The sequence below is a fragment of the Dermochelys coriacea genome, chromosome 6 (genome assembly GCF_009764565.3).
Source record: "Dermochelys coriacea isolate rDerCor1 chromosome 6, rDerCor1.pri.v4, whole genome shotgun sequence".
NCBI classification, from domain to species: Eukaryota; Metazoa; Chordata; order Testudines; family Dermochelyidae; genus Dermochelys; species Dermochelys coriacea.
The window spans coordinates 21,539,609-21,558,159 of NC_050073.1; the positions used below are offsets into that span (position 1 = coordinate 21,539,609).

Below are 18,551 nucleotides of genomic sequence, written 5' to 3' on the forward strand. Positions count from 1 at the left end.
AGAAGAGTGCTGGGGAAAATGGTGGTGTGATGAAGAAGTTTGAAGAGAGAGATTTCAGAGTAGCAGCCGTGTTAGTCTGTATTCGCAAAAAGAAAAGGAATACTTGTGGCACCTTAGAGACTAACAAATTTATTAAGTGTGTGACACAAGCTGTCAGCATAGTCTGTGTGGTATGTATAAATTTGTTAGTCTCTAAGGTGCCACAAGTTCTCCTTTTCTTTTTTTGAAGAGAGAGAGTCCCCTTTGGAAAAATACGTGTAGCTTTAAGAATTGGCTATCCAAATCCTCAATTAGTTGTAGGTAACAGGCCTATTGGGGAGACATTATTGACTGTACCGCAGGACAGCATGCTCTTTAGAGTGTCTTCTTCCCTCTCCTAGCTACAAAATTTGGGAGATACTACAAATGCACTGAGCTCCTGGGAAGGTCTCAAGGAGAACAGACCTTTGGATAGCTTGGTCTCATTTACCACGTATGGGGATAGGAAATGCTTTACACAATGAAGATCAGATTTTGGGAAAAAAATACTCAGGGCAGACTTACGTTCCAATTCTGTGCTATCTTTAGCTCACTAATCTTTAGTCTGCCGACATCCTCCAGACTGCCAAACAAATGTATGCCTAGGGAGAGCTTGATATATCCAGCATCAAAAGAGTTAAACATAAGAGCAATTCTCTTTATATGGTAGACATATAAGACCGTTGATCAGTCTGTGACAGTTCTGGAGTAGAATGCTCCTGAAGGAATGTTTTAAACTGACCACAGACCTGTCCACCCGTCAGATATCTTTTCTTGTATAAAAGGTGCTATCTCTTTGAGACCTGGGTAAATATAATGGGAAAAGTGTTAATGATTATTCTTACCAATAAAATGAATATTCTTGTTTCACTGTTTGCTTGTGATTCTCTTTATTTGCAGATATCCGAGTGAGATTTTTATTTGCAGTCATGTTCATGGAAAGCAAAAGCATCACCAATCCAAGCTCAAATATTTGTATGAGTATTTGGAGCAGGTGTGTCTTCACAGCCACTTTGAAAAGGCAGATGGCTTTATTTGCACAAGAGTTTTTGAACAGTTGTAAATGGTGAACATATTAGTGAAAATCACAGTTTGTTTGGGAAGCCTACTGTTAATAAAGCTTAGGTCCAAAAATTATACTAGATATTTAAAAAAGAAAGGAAAGGAAGAGATTTTAAGATACGATCTTCCTCTTGAACTACCAGTGCACTTTATGCTAGCCTTTTATATCAACTGCAAACTCCTTAGCACAGGGACTGTTTCTTTTTCTTGGACAAGGCTGAACATACTGCTTGTGCTTGCCAAGGAATAAACTTATATTCTTGACATCTGCTGTGTGTCAAATTCCAGGGTGCAATCCAGACCAGTCAGCAGTGGTGTCGCTGCCTGCCCCACAACCTAGGAGGCTTCACAGTGCTTTGCTGTTGTAGCTCCCAACCTGGGTTGCACACAAACAGCCTAACAGCATGCAGCTCACACCCTGAGAGTCTGGGTAAAGGAGCAGCCCTGGTCTAGCAACTCTGGCCCAGCAGCCTGTCAGCAACACACCAGTCACACTTTGGCTTCTACCAGCCTTATTCATAGATTCATAGATACTAAGGTCAGAAGGGACCATTCTGATCATCTAGTCCGACCTCCTGCACAGCACAGGCCACAGAATCTCACCCACCCACTCCTACGAAAAACCTCACCTATGTCTGAGCTATTGAAGTCCTCAAATCGTGGTTTAAAGACTTCAAGGAGCAAAGAATCCTCCCTCAAGTGACCCATGCACCATGCTACAGAGGAAGGCGAAAAACCTCCTGGGCCTCTCCAATCTGCCCTGGAGGAAAATTCCTTCCCGACCCCAAATATGGCGATCAGCTAACCCCTGAGCATATGGGCAAGATTCACCAGCCAGATACTACAGAAAATTCTTTCCTGGGTAACTCAGATCCCATCCGTCTAATATCCCATCTCAGGGGATTAGGGCTATTTACCCTGAATATTTAAAGATCAGTTAATTACCAAAATCACATTATCCCATCATACCATCTTCTAGTAGAATCTTAAAGCCAGATAGATCTTTTGCCCCCACTGCTTCCCTTGGAATGCTATTCCAAAACTTCACTCCTCTGATGGTTAGAAACCTTTGTCTAATTTCAAGTCTAAACTTCTTGATGGCCAGTTTATACCCATTTGTTCTTGTGTCCACATTGGTGCTGAGCTTAAATAATTCCTCTCCCTCTCCAGTATTTATCCCTCTGATATATTTATAGAGAGCAATCATATCTCCCCTCAACCTTCTTTTAGTTAGGCTAAACAAGCCAAGCTCCTTAATTCTCCTTTCATAAGACAAGTTTTCCATTCCTCGGATCATCCTAGTAGCCCTTCTCTGTACCTGCTCCAGTTTGAATTCATCCTTTTTAAACATGGGAGACCAGAACTGCACACAGTATTCCAGGTGAGGTCTCACTAATGCCTTGTATAATGGTACTAAAACCTCCTTATCCCTACTGGAAATGCCTCTCCTGATGCATCCCAAAACCGCATTAGCTTTTTTCACAGCCATATCACATTGACAGCTTGTAGTCATCCTATGATCAACCAATACTCCAAGGTCCTTCTCCTCTTCCGTTACTTCTAATTGATGTGTCCCCAGCTTATAACTAAAATTCTTGTTATTAATCCCTAAATGCATAACCTTACACTTCTCACTATTAAATTTCATCCTATTACTATTACTCCAGTTTACAAGATCATCCAGATCCTCCTGTATAATATCCCGATCCTTCTCTGAATTAGCAATACCTCCCAGCTTTGTATCATCTGAAAATTTTATTAGCACACTCCCACTTTTTGTGCCAAGGTCAGCAATAAAAAGATTAAATAAGATTGGTCCCAAAACTGATCCCTGAGGAACTCCACTGGTAACTCCCTCCAGCCTGATAGTTTGCCTTTCAGTAGGACCCGTTGTAGTCTTCCCTTTAACCAATTCCTTATCCACCTTTTGATGTTCATATTGATCCCCATCTTTTCCAATTTAACTAATAATTCCCCATGTGGCACAGTATCAAACGCCTTACTGAAATCTAGGTAAATTAGATCCACTGCGATTCCTTTGTCTAAAAAATCTGTTATTTTCTCAAAGAAGGAGACCAGGTTGGTTTGGCACGATCTACCTTTTGTAAAACCATGTTGTATTTTGTCCCATTTACCATTGACTTCAATGTCCTTAACTAATTTCTCCTTCAAAATTTTTTCCAGGACCTTGCATACTACAGATGTCAAACTAACTGGCCTATAGTTACCCAGATCACTTTTTCTTCCTTTCTGAAAAATAGGAACTATATTAGCAATTCTCCAATCATTCGGTACAACTCCTGAGTTTACAGATTCATTAAAAATTCTTGCTTATGGGCTTGCAATTTCAGGTGCCAATTCCTTTAATATTCTTGGATGAAGATTATCTGGGCCCCTTGATTTAGTCCCATTAAGCTGTTTGAGTTTCGCTTCTACCTCAGATATGGTAATATCTACTTCCATATCCTCATTCCCATTTGTCATGCTACTATTATCCCTAAGATTCTCTTTAGCCTTATTAAAGACTGAAGCAAAGTATTTGTTTAGATATTGGGCCATGCCTAGATTATCTTTAACCTCCACTCCATCCTCAGTGTTTAGCGGCCCCACTTCTTCTTTCTTAGTTTTCTTCTTATTTATATGGCTATAGAACCTTTTACTATTGGTTTTAATTCCCTTTGCAAGTTCCAACTCTACTTGATTTTTAGCCTGTCTCACTTTATTCCTACATGTTCTGACCTCAATTAGGTAGCTTTTCTTGCTGATCCCTCCCATCTTCCACTCCCTGTATGCTTTTTGCTTCTTCTTAATCACCTCTCTGAGATGCTTGCTCATCCAGCTTGGTCTACAACTCCTGCCTATGAATTTTTTCCCTTTTCTTGAGATACAGGCTTCCGATAGCTTCTTCAGTTTTGATTTAAAGTAATCCCAGGCCTCCTCCACCTTTAGATCCATAAGTTCTTCGGTCCAATCCACTTCCCTAACTAATTTCCTTATTTTTTGAAAGTCAGCCCTTTTGAAATCAAAAACTCTAGTTGCAGATTTATTTTTGTTAATCCTTCTGTTCAGTTTGAACTGAATTAGCTCATGATCACTTAAACCAAGATTATCCCCTACAACCATTTCTTCTATAAGATCCTCACTACTGACCAAAACCAAATCTAAAATGGCATCCCCTCTAGTCGGTTCAGCAACTACTTGATGAAGGAATCCATCAGCTATTGCATCTAGGAAAATCTGAGCCCTATTATTAGTACTAGCACTGGTCCTCCATCTGGCAAGTTAAAGTCTCCCATGATCACGCAGTTTCCATTAGTATTTACTTTATTAAAAACACTAAAAAGGGCTCTATCGATATCCAAATTAGATCCCGGAGGTCTATAGCACACCCCAAGCACTATCGTAGGAGAGGCTCTACTAGTTATCTTCCCCAATGTAATTTTTGCCCTGACAGACTGTCTTATTGCATCGCTTCTTATTTCTTTACATTCTACCTCATCATTGATATACAATGCTACTCTACCATCTTTACCTTTATTTCTGTCTTTCCTAAACAAATCATTCCCTTCAATACCTGTAGTCCAGTCATGACTACTATTCCACCATGTTTCTGTTATCCCTATAATATCTGGTTTCAATTCCTGCACCAGTAGCTCTAGTTCCTCCATTTTGTTACCTAGGCTCCTCGCATTGGTGTACAAACATCTTAATTTTTGCTGTTTGGCCTCGCTCACATTTTGTACCCTATTAGGCACAGTCATTCTACAGCCAGTATAACCTATTAGACTGGTATCCACACTGCCCTTGCTTTTTATATACATTCTCCTACCCATGGCTGTATCCTTTCTTACTTCGTCTTCTTCCCTCTCAATGCTAAAATCTAGCATGGAGATTACCTGGACATCTCCCAACCATCTCCCCCAAATTCCTAGTTTAAAACTCTCTTTATCAGTTGTGCCAGCCTCCATCCTAGAAGTCTATTTCCTTCCCTGCTCAGATGAAGTCCATCCCGAGAGAACTGTCCTCTGTCCATGAATGCCTCCCAGTGGCCATACATCCCAAAGCCCTCCTTATAGCACCACTGCCTAAGCCATCTGTTGACAGTCATAATCTTAGGTTTCAGAGTAACAGCCGTGTTAGTCTGTATTCGCAAAAAGAAAAGGAGTACTTGTGGCACCTTAGAGACTAACAAATTTATTAGATCATAAGCTTTCGTGAGCTACAGCTCACTTCATTTGTTGCCCTTCTCTTGGAACAGGCAGAATCCCACTAAAGATCACCTGAGCCTCGATTTCCTTAAGCATCTTCCCCAGCCTAGCATAGTCTCCCTTAATACTTTCCAGCGAGAATCTAGCCATATCATTTGTTCCCACATGAAGGATAATTAGGGGATTCTTTCCCGCTCCCTTTAGGATCCTTTTCAACCTCAGGTCTACATCCCGTATCTTAGCACCTGGGAGACAGCACACCCTTCTATTCTCTGGATCAGCTCTAGTTACAGGCCTGTCTATTCTTCTCAATAAAGAGTCCCCGATCACATAGACCTGCCTTTTCCTGGTGACGGTGCTCTTCTCCAGTCTCTTCCCTGTTCCCTCCATTCCTATTTTCCCTTATAATCCTCTTCAACCTATCCTGTATCCTCCTGGGGCTCATATTTGGTGTAGTCTCCCTTGACTCTTCCCCTTTTCCTATAGGACTAGCCTCTCTTCTCTTCTTCCTTGCCCTTCCACCTTCAGCGACTACCTGCTGAGCCCCTTCTTCATTTTCCAACTTTGTGTCTTCCACGACATGAGTCACTCCCACTGCTGCCTCCGTATCTGTCATAGCCTTCCCACCTAAATCCTGTTAATCTGGGAAACACAAGCCACACCAAAAGACCATCCCCCACAGCAAAACACAAACCCCAAACAAGCACCACAATACAAACTCCCCTTACAAACTCCCCCTCAAACTCCCCTGTTTACAGCTCTGTTTGCTGGCTCCTGTGCCACTGCAGCTGTCTGTGCCGCTGCCTGACAGGAACAAAGCAGGCTTGGTTGCTACTTGTAGGGTTTCAGAGTAGCAGCCATGTTAGTCTGTATCCGCAAAAAGAAAAGGAGTACTTGTGGCACCTTAGAGACTAACAAATTTATTTGAGCATAAGCTTTCATGAGCTACCGCTCACTTCATCGGATGCATGCAGAGGAAAATACAGTAGGGGGATTTTATATACACAGAAAACATGAAACAATGGGTGTTACCATACACACTGTAATGAGAGTGATCAGATAGTGAGCTGTAGCTCATGAAAGCTTATGCTCAAATAAATTTGTTAGTCTCTAAGATGCGACAAGTCCTCCTTTTCTTTTTACTTGTAGGGTGACTCCAACACTCTCTCAGTCCTGAATTTTCCCCAAAAACTGCGTTCTACACTGTCCAGCCTTTTCCTGGGCAGTTCAGATATAAAAGGTGTGTTGCCCCTGTAAAGGGTCAATATTTAACAGTTTGCTATTTTGACTGGAGTTACCGAAGAGTTCGGTTTAAACACAATACTGGATTAGTTTAGATTAAAAATAAAATAAGTTTATCTAACTACAAAGGGAGAGAGGTTTTAAGTGAGTACAAGTATAAGGTATTCAAGTCAGAAATGGTCACAAGAAAAATAAAGATTAAACCTTCCTAGTAGCTAAAACTTAACAAGCTAAACTTGGTTCAAGGTAAAATCCTCACCATAGAGTCCCAGCAACAGAAAATTTTCAGGTCAGGATCCTCCCCAAAGTCAAAGGGCTGGTTCCTTTGTCATCGTAGGTGAAAGAGAGAGCGAGAGAGAGCACTATAGTTTGGGGTGGTTTTGCCCCTCACTGTTATAGTCCAGTCACCTTTTGAAACACATTTTCCTAAAGGTTCCCCCCTAGATAAAGTTCATTCCAGCTGTGGGGACGGGGATGTGGAGTCCCCTGGTGAAAGTGGTTCCATGTTGTTAGCTAAAATGCAGTTGGCTCTGTTCCTGCGAATAGCCTCTTGGCAGATGATTGCCAATCGACTTTGATGACACCTAGCTAGAGGAGTCAGCTTGTCCTTTGTCTTTGAGAAACCGGTTTACTCCCTCCACAGATTTGTCTGGTAAACATTGTTGTCATAATTTCAGCTTATGTTCATAATTCTTAATATGTGTTTAGTACATACATTAAACAAGAATATTGATTATCAGTGTGGTGTTAGTTTTTAAATAATCCTCACGAGGCATATTTTGCACAAAGATTATTACAATAACGTGCAGGGTGTGACATTGGCGTGCTTTCGGTCACTTTGACTCCCAGAAATCCTCATATGGGATAACATCATGACACGCCTCCTCAGGTCAGCTAGTAGGAATAATGGACTGTGCTCTTGGCACATTTCCCTGCCTCCATGCTGACTCTCACTTTAACCTTCATTTAAATTATTTATATTACAATAAGGAGAAATCCCCTCCTTCCCTCCAAAGCATATCAGGAGTGTTCTCGTTTAACTCCTAAATTATCCCTAGTTGTTTGTGGGCATACTAATCCCCTTTTCAGCCACAACCTCTTTACGGTTCTGACATCAGCAATGATGACATCCCCTGTAGCCCTTAACTCCTACTGATTATACAACTGGGTTCTCTCCCATCTGGAGAACACTAGTGTTTTGAGTAGAGAAGAGTGAACCAGTTTGGATAATTTAAGAAACCCACATTGGATCCAAACCTTTGCTGAAATAGTGATGTAAGTGTTCCCCTCCCCCTTCCCTTCCCCCCACCACTTCTCCTTTCAATTGCAGCTGGAACTAGAAGTGCCCAAGATCTCATGAGAAAGCTTGTGCTCCTGTGATTTCCAGCTTGATTTGTTGGTTTTTGCCAGACTCAAGCAGTTCAGGTAGCTTTAGAGACTCACCTGACCCTCTGGGGGTTCATTTCTCCCAGTATGGCAAACCACGGCTTTCCCCAATGGCTACTGCTTACTGAAAGCAGTTCTCCATCCATTTCAAAACTATCAGATGCAGTTTGTGACAGTAATTATACCTTAAAAAGAAGCCTCCTCCACCTTCCTCGGGTTGTTCTTCTCCAACACTCTCCCACTACTCATTATATAACTCGACTGGTCACCATAGAGACATGGATATAAATATTTAAATATAACTAGAGAGACAGATTGCACAGATGGCATCTAGTTGTTGTGTTTATTAGAAACAGAAAAAATTAGGCAGAGCGATGGGCTTTTTTCTTCCAAAAAACAATGCTGAAGATCAAATGGGGAGTGAGCTGAATGTGCAGAAGAAGAACAAAAAGGGGTTTCCAAGCTCAGCTTGTGCTGAGGGAGGAACCAGCTGCTCCCTACAGTTCACAGAAAACAAACTCTGGAAACTCCTTCCCATTAGACACAAAAGGAGATTTTCCACTTGACGGAAAAGTGTCAGCTGAATCATGACAGCTGACACATGCATGTAAAACATTACCTGTGCTAAGTCTCTGGTCCCCTTGTTGTTGTTAGTGATGTCTTCACTCACCCCGGCTTTGTTGCTTGGGTGAGGTTGGATGTAATTTTGACGGAATGTTATTTCCTAGGTCATCAAGCAAAGGGCAGTTAGTTTTTTTGTTTTGTTTTTCTCTCTTGGCTTTCTCTTCAGTGTAACAGTGTAACTAACAAATTTGCCTGGCACTTACATGTGTGTGCAGGAGGAAAGGTTCAAGGCTTCTCTCCTCCCCCACACCTCCAACCTGTCTACTTTTCTGCACAGGGACCAGGCATAATTGGAACAGGGTCTACTCCCTGCCAGCACCCCAGGAGCAGCCAACTCCCCACAAAAGGAGGCAGCCACAGATGGGGTGAGGTAGACTATAGGTTCCTGATCCTCTGAACAGACACGATGGCTGTGCAGACCTACTGAAAGAGTGCGCTGTGGTGGTGCATCAGGCATGCTCTTTAGGTGTGGGTGTGATGAGTGGAACTGGAGAAAGAGCATCAGATTTCAGGAGGGATTTGGGAATGTAAACTAAGGCAAAGCTGCTACCAGAGAACCACTGGCCTCTCTGCATGTAACATTGACCTCCATGCATGCTCATAAAGTTCTCTTTCCTATAATTCTGCCTGTTTACTGAGTCATTTATTGCAAATAAAATAACCTGTGTATCTGCCCATTGTGGGATTTGTGATGCTTCCTAGATGTTATGATTTATGAAATCACAGTCTGTTTTAAAGCGGAGGCATTTATTAAAGAAAATCGCTACAACTTCAGACAAGCAAATAAGTTCCCCCTGACTCAAGCTCCAGCTTTGTCTCCTTTGTTTGCCAATGACCAAAGATTATCTGGCACACAGGAACCCCTGGAGTCTGAATAATATATTTCAAGTAAACAGTAAGTCACCCTCATTCTACCTTTAATGTCCAGTGTGTATCATGTACAGTTTGCTCCTTGATATTAATCTCAAGCCTACTTACTCTGTCCAGATTCCAACATTTTAGTATTCTCTGCCTAGGTTCATTAGACTTGCTGTGGGATTTAGATCCATTTAGTGCAATGTGAATTTCTGAGTATTCCAGTACACACTCTTCTGATGTGATTCCAAGATGGCTTGTTTAAAGCTTTTCTGTGTGCTTTTCGTAAGATTGAAGGTAAATTGGAAATCCAGGTTATTTCATTCAAATTTCCCATAGCAAAGAAAATGCGACAGTCAAGCTAGTTGATTAGGAATTTAACCAAAAAATCATCACAAATTTTATTCAGAAATTTTGCAACCCAGAATATGTTTTTTCTGTGCAGATTAATGAGAGAAGGAAGGAGACAGTAAACAATGAGACTACCATCTGAACAAACAATGAATAATCATAATGTATTGCATTGAATTAGAATCCTGTAATCTATACCAGCCATGGAAAAGAATTTCCACCTGATCGCGCAGATCACCACATTATATAGGCAAGTTTTCAATGTTTTGTGTTTATAGCCTGATCTTTGAGCGGCTTGATAATAGCTGGTCACATCCAGTTTCACTCTCTCTTAGCCCACTCTTCAGATATATACGTGTGTGTGTGTGTGTGTGTATATATATATATATATATATATATATATATATATACACATGAGAGGGGAAGGGAAGAAGGCCTGTCCATCTTGTCCATCTATGTTCTTGCATATTTGTAATAGTCAATAATTTTTACTGATATTTTTGGTGTTGACTAGCAGGCAAAATTATGTTACCATCCAAAAATCATCAAGATTTTCAGAATGACTAGTGATTTTGGGCACCCAATTTGAGACATCTTAAAGAGGTCTGATTTTCAGAAAGTGGTGAGGACACGCCCTGAAAATCAGGTCCCTTAAGGCATCTCAAATTGCATCCAAAATCATTAGTCTCTTTTAGCAATTTTAACCCAGTTATTTCCAATACTGATCAGAAATACGGGAGAAACCCAGAGGTCCAGGGGCTGCATAGGCATGATGGAGAGATGGCTGGGCCAAATTTTAGTGGCATTGTGACCCTATGCACCAAGCCAAGTTGCAACCAGTGGCACTATCCTGGTTGAAAAATATTGATAAAAGGTGTCCTATGCTGATTTAGTATGGGACAGATTATATTTTATTTAAATAAGAAATGTCCCTTATAATACGGGACTGTTGGCAACCCTTCATAAAAAATGGGGTGGAAAGACTGCTAAACTCAGTGTTTGTTTTAACAGACACTAATGAGCCATCATATTCATTCGAAGGCCCACAAACGTGAGACTGCCTTTTGAACTCTAGCATAGAGGCCCAAAAACAATGGCAGAGGGGAGGGATATTTGAAAGGTCTTAGGCTTCACTTCTTTACAGTGTTGAAAAAGCATCAGAAGCACACTTTCAACTGCCATTAATTGTACATCTTAAACGTTTAGACTCTGATTTAGAGGGCCTCAATGGAAATAGTATTTTTATACTGCAGGAATGAGTGTAGGGGTATGTCTTATATGTAAGCTTCTGACAGAGTGCAGGGAATGATTGAAGTCCCAGGAGGGTCTTGCACCTGCCCACATCTGAAAGCCCCTCCCTCAGCCTAAGAGGAGTAACTACTGTAACTACAGGGCTCAAGCAGGTTCAGGGGGCAACAAATGCTAAAGCAGGGACAGGAGTGAGGGTCACAGAGTCATAAGCAGGGAGCCAGAGGGGGACACTGAGCAGCGAACCCCAGACAGCATCTGCTGCTCTTCGAAGATGTGTAGGGAGCCAGCGGACGCTGCCCAGAGGAGTTCTGCCTGGATGTGTGAGCAAAGCGAGGAGCGGAAATAGGTCCCACAGTCGCAGAGCACCTCCCCGTCCAACATCCTCCTCCTGGTATGATGGACGGCCACCATGGCCAGTGCGAGGAGGAGGTTGACGAGGAGGTCTCGCAACTTCGTGGGGCCACGGATGCGGTGTGCATCAATCAGGAGGTGTGGGGAAAAGTGCATCCAGAACTTAAGGAGAAGGTTCTGGAGGAGCCAGAAAAGGTCCTGAAACCTGGTGCACTCAAGTAAGATGTGCACCAGGATCTCCCTCACATTGAAGAAGGGGGCATAGACTGAGCAGCCTGCACGCTGATTACTTCGAGGCTAATTAGTGCTCCAGTGGAAACTATTTGGGGGTAATGATCTAATCAGGCTGGTGGGCTGGGTGTGGGGGAAAGCTTAATTGGCCCCATCAGCCCAGTGCTGATAAAAGAGGCACAGGAAGGAAATACAAGAAGGAGAGAGAGAGGGCGAGGAGCTGAGCCTTGCTATAGCGAGACCTCAGAGCAGGGAGCCCTCTGTGCCCCTCAAGTCCTGCTGAGAGGGCTTAAAGCTTGGCAAAGGTTGTAAATAGGTGGGAGCATGGGGGACGGTGGTGATATCAATGAAGGGAAATAGAAATAAAGTGTCACTAAGCACACACCTTGTGAAGTATGCGCAGTTTCTGCAGGGAAGAGGCCAGTGGCGGAGCCGGGCCTCTGTTACAAAGCCTTTGTGTACAGTATTGCCAGAATGTGCCTTAATTGTAAATGTATGTTCTAGAGCAGGGGTGGGCAAACTTTTTGGCCGTGGGGCCACATTGGGGTATGGAAATTGTATGGTGGGCCATTAATGCTCATGAAATTGGGAGTTGGGGTGTGGGAGGGGTGAGGGCTCTGGCTGGGAGTGCAGGCTCTGGGGTAGGGCTGAGGATGAGGGGTTTGGGGTGCAGGAGGGTGCTCTGGGCAGGGACCGAGGGGTTTGGAGGGTAGGAGGGGGATCAGGACTGGGGTAGGAGATTGGGGTGCAGGAGGGGGTCAGGGGTGCAGGCTCCAGGCACACTTACCTCAAGCAGCTCCCAGAAGTAGTGGCACTTCACCCGAAGTATCCCTTCACCGATATCACCACCGTCCCCTATGGCTCCTATGCAGTGGCGTGGCCAGGCAGCTCTGTGCACTACCCCGTCCACAGGTGCCACCCCTGCAGCTCCCATTGGCCACAGTTTCTGGCCAATGGGAGCTGCAGGGGCGGCACTTGGGGTGGAGGTAGCGTGTAGAGTCCCATGGCTACCCCTATGCGTAGGAGCCAGAGCGGGAACACGTCACTGCTTCCAGGAGTCACACAGAGCAGGGCAAGCCCCCGACCCTGCTCCTTGGCTGGAGCACAGGAGCGAAGCAAGCCTCAGACCCTGCTCCCAGTGGGAGCTCAAGAGCCAGATTAAAACTTCTGGAGGGCTGGATGCGGCACCCAGGCTATAGTTTCCCTACCCCTGTTCTGTAGCCTGCATGTTGGGGAAGGTAGTGGTAAATTTGGTCTGACATTAGTGGCATACATATGTCTCAAAGAGGTTTCTGACATTCTTTCTACATCCGCCTGTTCGAAAAAACTTAGTTTAGTAGTTGTTATTTCAGAAAAGAGAACCCAAGCTGAAATCTTTAACCAAACTAATCAGAGATGACAGTCCCTTATCTTCCTACAGACGTAATTATTGCAATTGAAAAAAGGTTCAGAAAGGGGGCAACAAAAATTATTAGGTTTCAGAGTAGCAGCCGTGTTAGTCTGTAGCCGCAAAAAGAAAAGGAGGACTTGTGGCACCTTAGAGACTAACACATTTAAAAATGATTAGGGGTATAGAACAGCTTCCATGTGAGAAGAGTTTAATAAGACTGGGAGTTTTCAGCTTGGCAAAGAGACGACTAAGGGAAGATATGATAGAGGTCTATAAAATCATGACTGGTGTGGAGAAAATAATTAAGGAAGTTTTATTTATTCCTTCTCATAACACAAGAACTGGGGGTCACCAAATGAAATTAATGGGCAGCAGGTTTAAAACAAACAAAAGGAAGTATTTCTTCACATAACACACAGTCAACCTGGGGAACTCATTGCCAGGGGATGCTGAGAAGGCTAACACTATAACTGGATTTAAAAAAAATTAGATCAATTCATGGAGGATAGGTCCATCAATGGCTATTAGCCAGGATGGACAGGGATGGTGTCCCTAGTCTCCGTTTGCCAGAAGCTGGGAATAGGCAACAAGGGATGGATCACTTGATGGTTACCTGTTCTGTTCATTCCCTCTGAAGCACCTGGCATTGGCCATTGTCAGAAGACAGGATACTGGGCTAGATGGACCTTTGGTTTGACCCAGTATGGCCATTTTTATGTACATTGGGTGAATAATAGCATGTGACACAAATTGCTGGAGTAAATTTGTATACATTCATTTTACTTATTAATTCCAAAGTATTTTGCTGTGAATCCATAAAGCTGCAAAAGAAATTTTAAATCACATCTGATGGGATTAGATAGTTGCACGTAGGTGGGAGCCGCCATGTACTATACAGCAAGTTCCCTGACATAACTCATGAATTCAACACATCACAAACTAAATGTAATTCTGGGAAACCATTTTTGTCATCTGTACCAGGCTTTTATTCTGTACATTCTGGCTGGAGGCAGATTAAGATTTACTGGGGCCCTGGGCACAAAGAACATTTGGGTCACCCCATTAAAAACACAAGTGTATCAAAAATGCATTAGTACAAAGACTCTATTCAACATTTACACACTGTGTTAATAATAAAGCAAATCATATTACAGTTCATTATGCGTAAATTAACTGTTCAATTTTTCCACATAGAAATTAATATTGCTAGATATTATCCATGCCATTACACAAAGGTAAATCTGGACAGCACTGATGTTACAAGAATCAGTGTTTCACAGGTCAACAAGTAGTTCTTTCATCTCCCCAGTTTTCTTAACCCTGACCATTACAGCTTTTTCCCCACCTATTAAACCTCTTACAAAGTCCAGTTTTTCTACTGTGGAAGTAAAACTGTCTGAAAGACAACAGCTATAATTCCAGAAAGTAAGAATTAAAAGAAATAATCTTAAAATGAGGTTAAATTACTCTATTATTAAGAACTTTAAGTTTCTGCCAATGTTGAGAACTGGCTTAAAACAAAGTTTGCAACTGATCACATAAGCTATGAAAAAATGTTGAAAGAATCTGATGTGTGCCAAAGTAACTCCTTTCACTTTCTGCCAAAGGCAATTCATGTCAAATCACAAGAAAGTTTACATTTTATCAGTTAAGTTTTAGGACTAACTATTTCCCCTAATCAGAAACTATCTTATAGATATACATTAAATCACACTTCTAAGAATAGGCCAGGTTCTGAATAGCCAGAGCACACAACAGGATGTTCAGTCATTACTAAGCCAGTGAGAGAATAGTTTTTTCTAATAATACTGCAGAGAGAAAATATTCATCACCCCATTATACCAGTACCTCATCATCAGTGTAATGGAGAGGAAAAAGTCATTGGAACTGAAGGTCCTCACAAGATAAATTTCTCCCACTTCTATAATTATCTGGGTTTGTCCTTTACATTTTATCCCCCTACCTGGCTTGGTTCTGGCAGTCACATAGCAACTGACCACTGTTAGTCCATGACAATAGTTGATTCCACTGACCATCTTTGTTAAGTACATTCATATTTCATTTGTGAAATCCATAGTTGAGTCAGTTGGGTCTGGAAGCTGTGGACCAGTGTAAACAGTGCCACCTCAGTCCATGCTGGATGAGGGGGAAAATACACACAAAGATCTTAAAAGTATGGTCTGGGGTAAATAGCACTATAGTCTTTCATCCAATGCTAAGGTGAATGAACTATACTATGAAAGGCCTTATATCAGCTGAACAGATGGGTGACAAGAATCCACACTAAGATCCAAAGGCTGTGAACCACGTGCATGGGGAGGTAGAATCCACAAAGGTCTCAGGGGTGCAGGTGGGGGTAAATAGGGCTACATCACGACGTATTAGTGTTGCTGGCACAAAAGCCCGAGGCAGGCAACAGCTGGATTCGTTGCCCGGTGTGTGTCGCCCAATCATCACAACGGGGTGGAGAAGTAGAAAAGTTTATTTGAAGCTTCAAGCGATACAGGGAGACAACAGTCTCAAATCCTGCACACCAGTGCAAGCAGTTACACATATTTTATACATTCATTCTTTAGCATACTTATTCAATAGCAAGCTGCCCTGAGTATCCATATAGCCAATCTGGTATACCAGCCAGTTCCCCTTTTTCCTCTTATCATCTATTCCCCCATATATGGAGTTGTTTGTTCAGCATTATCTAACATTCCTGTCCTGCTTGACCTAATCTTGCTCCAGCCAGTCTGCATCTGCAATACACTGTTGCAAACTTCTCAGCGTGACTGCTGTGAGTGTCTCCAGGAAGATAAGGAAAGGGGGGGACATCTGGGCCTAGAGAAAGGGGGCTTCATTGACACTCGTGGTCTTCCATCCCCTTGAGTTACCTAGTGGCCATGCCCGATGTCCCCAATATTAGGATGGTGTAAATAATGCTACTTTGTGAGATGCAGGTATAGGGGCATCCAAAGGCCTTGAAACTGTAGATGTATAACTGTCCTTTTTTTTAGGGAAGAGAAGTTAATGGAGATGGGCTGGAGTTGTTGTTAGAGTCCAGTCCCATTTCCCAAAGGACAAGACAAGATGAGCAGACACGAGATGGAGAAAGAAAAGAACAGCAAAGATAGAAAAATGAAGCTTCTGTCACTTGCTGCCTAACTGCTGGAAAAAAACTCCTGTATAAGAGTATGGACATTCTGGATGCATTCACAGTGAACCAAACTGATATCAGGCTAAACCTGTGGAAGGCTCTACATTGCAGTTCCAGAATATAATGTCTGAAATGTTCATAAGGCAATATTTAATTCCAGTAAAGGCAGTATCAGAAGACCAGATGAAGAATGTTGTTGCAGTTAAAGAACTGGACTAGGATCAGAGGTGCGTGAGTACAATTCCTGGCTTTGAGACAGAATCTGTGGGTGAGAAGAGGATAGTCACTTGATCTCTCTGTGCCTCACTTCCCCATCTGTAAAACAGGGATAATATTGCCTTTCTACATCTTGTCTAAATAAACTGTAAGCTCTTTGGAGCAAAGACTCTCTAGCCTAGGAATCAGTGGGAGGTACGTGTCCAAATATTTTTGAGGCTCTGGATCTCCCTTACTATGTGTATGCCTAGAACACTGGGACCTTGATCTTGGTTGGCACCTGTAATGCCCCTTTAATAAATAATTATTCTGACACCTTCACTTTGAGAATTACTATCCTCCCTGTGTAGCCCCAATGGAATTCACAAACCTGTTTGCAGAGTATGGTATTCCTCAGCATGAGTAAGAGTGGTAGGATCAGCACCAGAGCAAGAAATACATTTTGTTAGAGATGAGCAAGTCAGCAGAGCTCGGTTTTTGACAAAATTTTATTAAATTTAAAAATATGTATGTTGCCTGTTTTTATCTTTTTTTTTTTCTGAATTTCCTGTGCTGAAAGGTCAAATATAATTGTAATTCAGATCAAGTGTCTTTGCAATTCAAACACAGCTGAACTGGATCTCTTCCTTGGATGCATGAAGGCCCAGAATCCTGCAAAGGTTTATGCAAGTGCTTAACTTTACTCCCATGAGTAGTCCCATTGCTTTCAATAGGATTATTCCAGACAGTATAGTTTAGCGTGAATAGTAAGTGTTTGCAGCATCAGGGCCTAATACAAATTATACATTATTGTATATTATATTATATTATACATTATATATTAGATGAGGGATGGGGACATCGGGGTTTCCAGATTTAAAACTGCCACCTGTAACCTGAATCCAACCCTCTTACCCAAAACTGGGTGCAGCCCTCAAACTTCCAGTAGGCCCCCAGAAGAATCCCCAGGCATGCAGCTGCTCCGCTGGGGGATTCAATGGCCGCGTACACTTGATCCTTTAAAAGAGCAATATATATATATATATATTTTTTTTTTCCAGCAGTCACTTGTGGTTTGTGAACCGGGGCGCAGAGACCGTTTAGCAAGGGCGACTTCTCCATCACTCTCATCCGTTAATATTTGCCGAGTGGCTTGAGAACAGGCTGTGCCCAGTAGGATTCTGCCAGCTTCTGGGCTAGTGCAGAGATGGTATAAAAGGCAGCGGGGTCGCTGGGGCTGGCTGCCCCCAGGAGGCAGCCGCCGCCGCCGCCGCCGCCTCTGTTAAAATGACCGGCTGCGGCGGAGGGGGAGGATCCCGGCTTCGCTGCGGGGGGGGGGCCTGTAATTGAATGAGGGAGGAGATAGAGCAGAGAAGCCGCCTAGCACCTCGCCCGTCAGCGGCAATCCCAAAGGGGAAACGCAGCGGCTGCCCTCCGCAAGAGCTGCGGCTCCTCGTTCCCACGCGCGGCTGGAAACAGGCCGCCCCTCGCAGGCAGCTCTGCCCGCAGACAGCCGCAGCAATGGGCGTGGAAGGCTGCACCAAGTGCATCAAATACCTGCTTTTTGTCTTTAATTTTGTCTTTTGGGTGAGTTGCGCTTCCCCCCCCCCCCCCCATTTCTCTCCCCTCCTTCCCCCCCCCCCCTCCCCGGAGGGATTCCGACCCAAAACAGCGCCCCCGGCTCGGAAGCGAGCGGAGACTCTTGGGCTTCCTGCCTGCGTGAGAGGAGCGAAACCTCCCGCTCCGAGCAGCTGGGAGGGCCGGGAAGAGCGATCGGCTTGGGGATCTGCGGGCGGTTTGGCCCAGCATGAAACGGTTGTACTTAGAATCATAGAATATCAGGGTTGGAAGGGACCTCGGGAGATCATCTAGTCCAACCCCCTGCTCAAAGCAGGACCAATCCCCAATTTTTGCCCCAAATGGCCCCCTCAGGGATTGAACTCACAACCCTGGGCTTAGCAAGCTAATGCTCAAACCACTGTGGCATTGAAAGAGCTGGCGGGCCTGAGCCGTGAGCTGATCCGCGAGCCCAGGCTGCGAGCTGTGTGTCTCCCCCCCCCCCCCCCCCAGTCTTTAATGTATTGACTTTTATTTAAAAAAAAAAAAGCCCCCTAAATGTGACGTGGCTTTTAAATTCCGAAGGATCTCGTCGCTCCAGGGTTGAAATGTACAGGCGCTCGCCAGAGTTCATAAACCACCTGTAAACCGAATTGAAAAAACGCTTGGGAGGCGTGGAGTGAGG

At 43.5% G+C, this 18,551-nt stretch overlaps 1 protein-coding gene and 1 long non-coding RNA gene across 3 annotated transcripts in view; one reads left to right on the forward strand and one right to left on the reverse strand.

The window, feature by feature from the left end:
- Nucleotides 1–228: 228 nt before the first annotated feature.
- LOC122460635 lies at nucleotides 229–17,581 on the reverse strand. Its single transcript, XR_006282074.1, has 3 exons — nucleotides 17,225–17,581; nucleotides 8,536–8,640; nucleotides 229–821 (listed from the first exon to the last, which is right to left on the reverse strand). It is a non-coding gene; the product is annotated as an uncharacterized LOC122460635 (long non-coding RNA).
- CD81 (CD81 molecule) overlaps nucleotides 16,144–18,551 on the forward strand; it is an 86,976-nt gene continuing 84,568 nt past the window's right edge. Inside the window, exon 1 of one of the 2 annotated variants that reach the window (XM_038404882.2) lies at nucleotides 16,144–16,341. Coding sequence is in view for 1 of the 2 variants with exons in the window: in XM_038404881.2 (XP_038260809.1) it covers nucleotides 17,660–17,896 (237 nt within the window). In the remaining variant the exon portion in view is untranslated. Of the gene's footprint in view, nucleotides 16,342–17,437; nucleotides 17,897–18,551 lie in introns of those variants that run through there. The other variant, XM_038404881.2, reaches the window with a different exon arrangement.